This window comes from Galeopterus variegatus, unplaced genomic scaffold (genome assembly GCF_000696425.1).
Source record: "Galeopterus variegatus unplaced genomic scaffold, G_variegatus-3.0.2 Scaffold2796, whole genome shotgun sequence".
In the NCBI taxonomy this organism is placed as follows: Eukaryota; Metazoa; Chordata; class Mammalia; order Dermoptera; family Cynocephalidae; genus Galeopterus; species Galeopterus variegatus.
The window spans coordinates 148887-150799 of record NW_007728907.1 but is presented as its reverse complement, the minus strand read 5'-3'; the positions used below and the strand labels follow the sequence as shown (position 1 = coordinate 150799).

At 39.2% G+C, this 1913-nt stretch overlaps 1 protein-coding gene across 1 annotated transcript in view; it reads right to left on the bottom strand.

Annotated features, from left to right (window-relative positions):
• The window catches only part of LOC103598953 (protein furry homolog), a gene marked incomplete at its 5' end in the record, with an annotated part of 113293 nt that overhangs the window by 81639 nt on the left and 29741 nt on the right, over nt 1-1913 (bottom strand). Inside the window, one exon of the mRNA XM_008583022.1 lies at nt 1258-1426. Within this exon, the coding sequence (XP_008581244.1) occupies nt 1258-1426 (169 nt within the window). The remainder of the gene's footprint in view (nt 1-1257; nt 1427-1913) is intronic.

Here is a 1913-nt window from a genome sequence, read left to right as displayed (position 1 = left end):
TATATTTACAGTTGTGCATCCATCAACACAATCACATTTATAACCTTTTAATGACCCCAAAAAGAAACTCTGCACTCCTTATCTGTCACCCCCAAACCCCTGTCCTCCCCCCATGCCCAGACTTAGGTAACTGCTAATCCGTTTTTTGTCCCTATGGATTTGGCTATTTCATATAAAAGGAATCATATAATATGTGGCCTTTTGTGTCTTACTTCTTGCACTTAGCAAAATGTTTTCAAGGTTCATCTATGTTGTAGCATGTATCATTACTTCATTATTTTTTATGGCCAAATAATATTCCATTTTATGGATATATCACATTTTGTTTATTCATTCATCAGCTTATAGGCATTTGGGTTGTTTCCACTTTTTGGCTACTATTAATAATGCTGCTATGAACATTTGCTTCCAAGTTTTTGTGCAGACATATATTTTCATTTATCTTGGGAATATACCTAGGAGTAAAATTCCTGGATTATACGGGAATTGTAGGTTTAGCCACTTGAGGAGCTGCCAGACTGTTTTTCAAAGTGGCTGTCCCATCTTACATTCACACAAGCAGGGCATGAGGGTTCCAGTTTCTCCACATCCTTACCCATACTTGTTGTTATTATATTTCTGATTATAGTACTTATAATACTTATATCTAAACTCTCTAGTAAGGTCATCACCAAATATAATTCACAGCAGCATTAGAAAAATCCCTTCAAATACTGAAGTTTTGTAAACTCTAACAGAGCTGTACATACTGCTAAATCCTCAAAGGTGACAATTCATCATACACTATAATGAATACTGGGTGGTAGACATTAAATCTGTATGATTTGGTAGATTTTTTACAAACTAAGATTCCTTTTTACAGTGTCAATAAAACAGATTTTCTTTCTTCATTATTTAGAGTTCTCATCCCTGTGAACATCGCCAACTCAATTCTAAAAAGTTTTAAAAAAGTCAGCTATATTTTATTCACAGAGCAATATGTACCAATGGATGAAAAAGAGAAAAAAGTCAACAAATAAGTAATTCCACTGTATACCCTACTCCAATGATGTTATGAAATTTTAAAAATGAAACTGTGTGCCTGCGACTCTGCTACTCTACAATTTGATTACAGAGCACGTCATAAATTATTGAAGAGAAGGTAGATTTTTTTTCCCCCATATTGACAAATAAATGGTGTTTCACATTCCAGGTCCATCATTTTGCAAGGGAATGGCTCAATTGGTAGCCCCGTAGCTCTCCTGCCTAAGACATTACCTGCATAAACTGAAGAGAGGCCTCGAAATCCTCCACTGGATACATCTTAATTCGAAAGAATTTCATCCCCATTATCAAGCTGATAATGCTTTGAACCACATATGGGCTCTGCTCTTTGTGCCGTAATTCTTTTAGCTCTGCCATAAATTTCTTCTTTACAGCAGGGAACCTAGGAAGAGAACACAAGTGATTTATCAAATAATGGGTAGGAAAGTCACTGCAGTAGGGGACTTCCAGCATCCAGAAGTGATGAGGCCCTTGGAACCAGTTGAGTGCGGTGGCTGCCATTTTGTAAGCATTAGATGTTTGGGATTTGGCAGAGTCCAATTTTCTCCTCTCCCTTCTTAATCTATAAGATGCTGAACCTCTCCTCCTGGCTAGGGAGAAGATCCAGGGTTACTTAGATCCTCTCAAAATGGTCTAGCTCTTCAATTGAGCATGATGAAAAGCTCCATTTCCTCAGGCTTAGAAATTTCCAACATACTAGCAGATCCCGAGGGCCTGAAGTATCAAATTAAGAGTATTAGGGGCCGATCCCGTGGCGCACTCGGGAGAGTGTGGCGCTGGGAGCGCAGCAATGCTCCCGCCGCGGGTTCAGATCCTATATAGGAATGGCTGGTGCGCTCACTGGCTGAGCGCAGTGTGGGCGACACCAC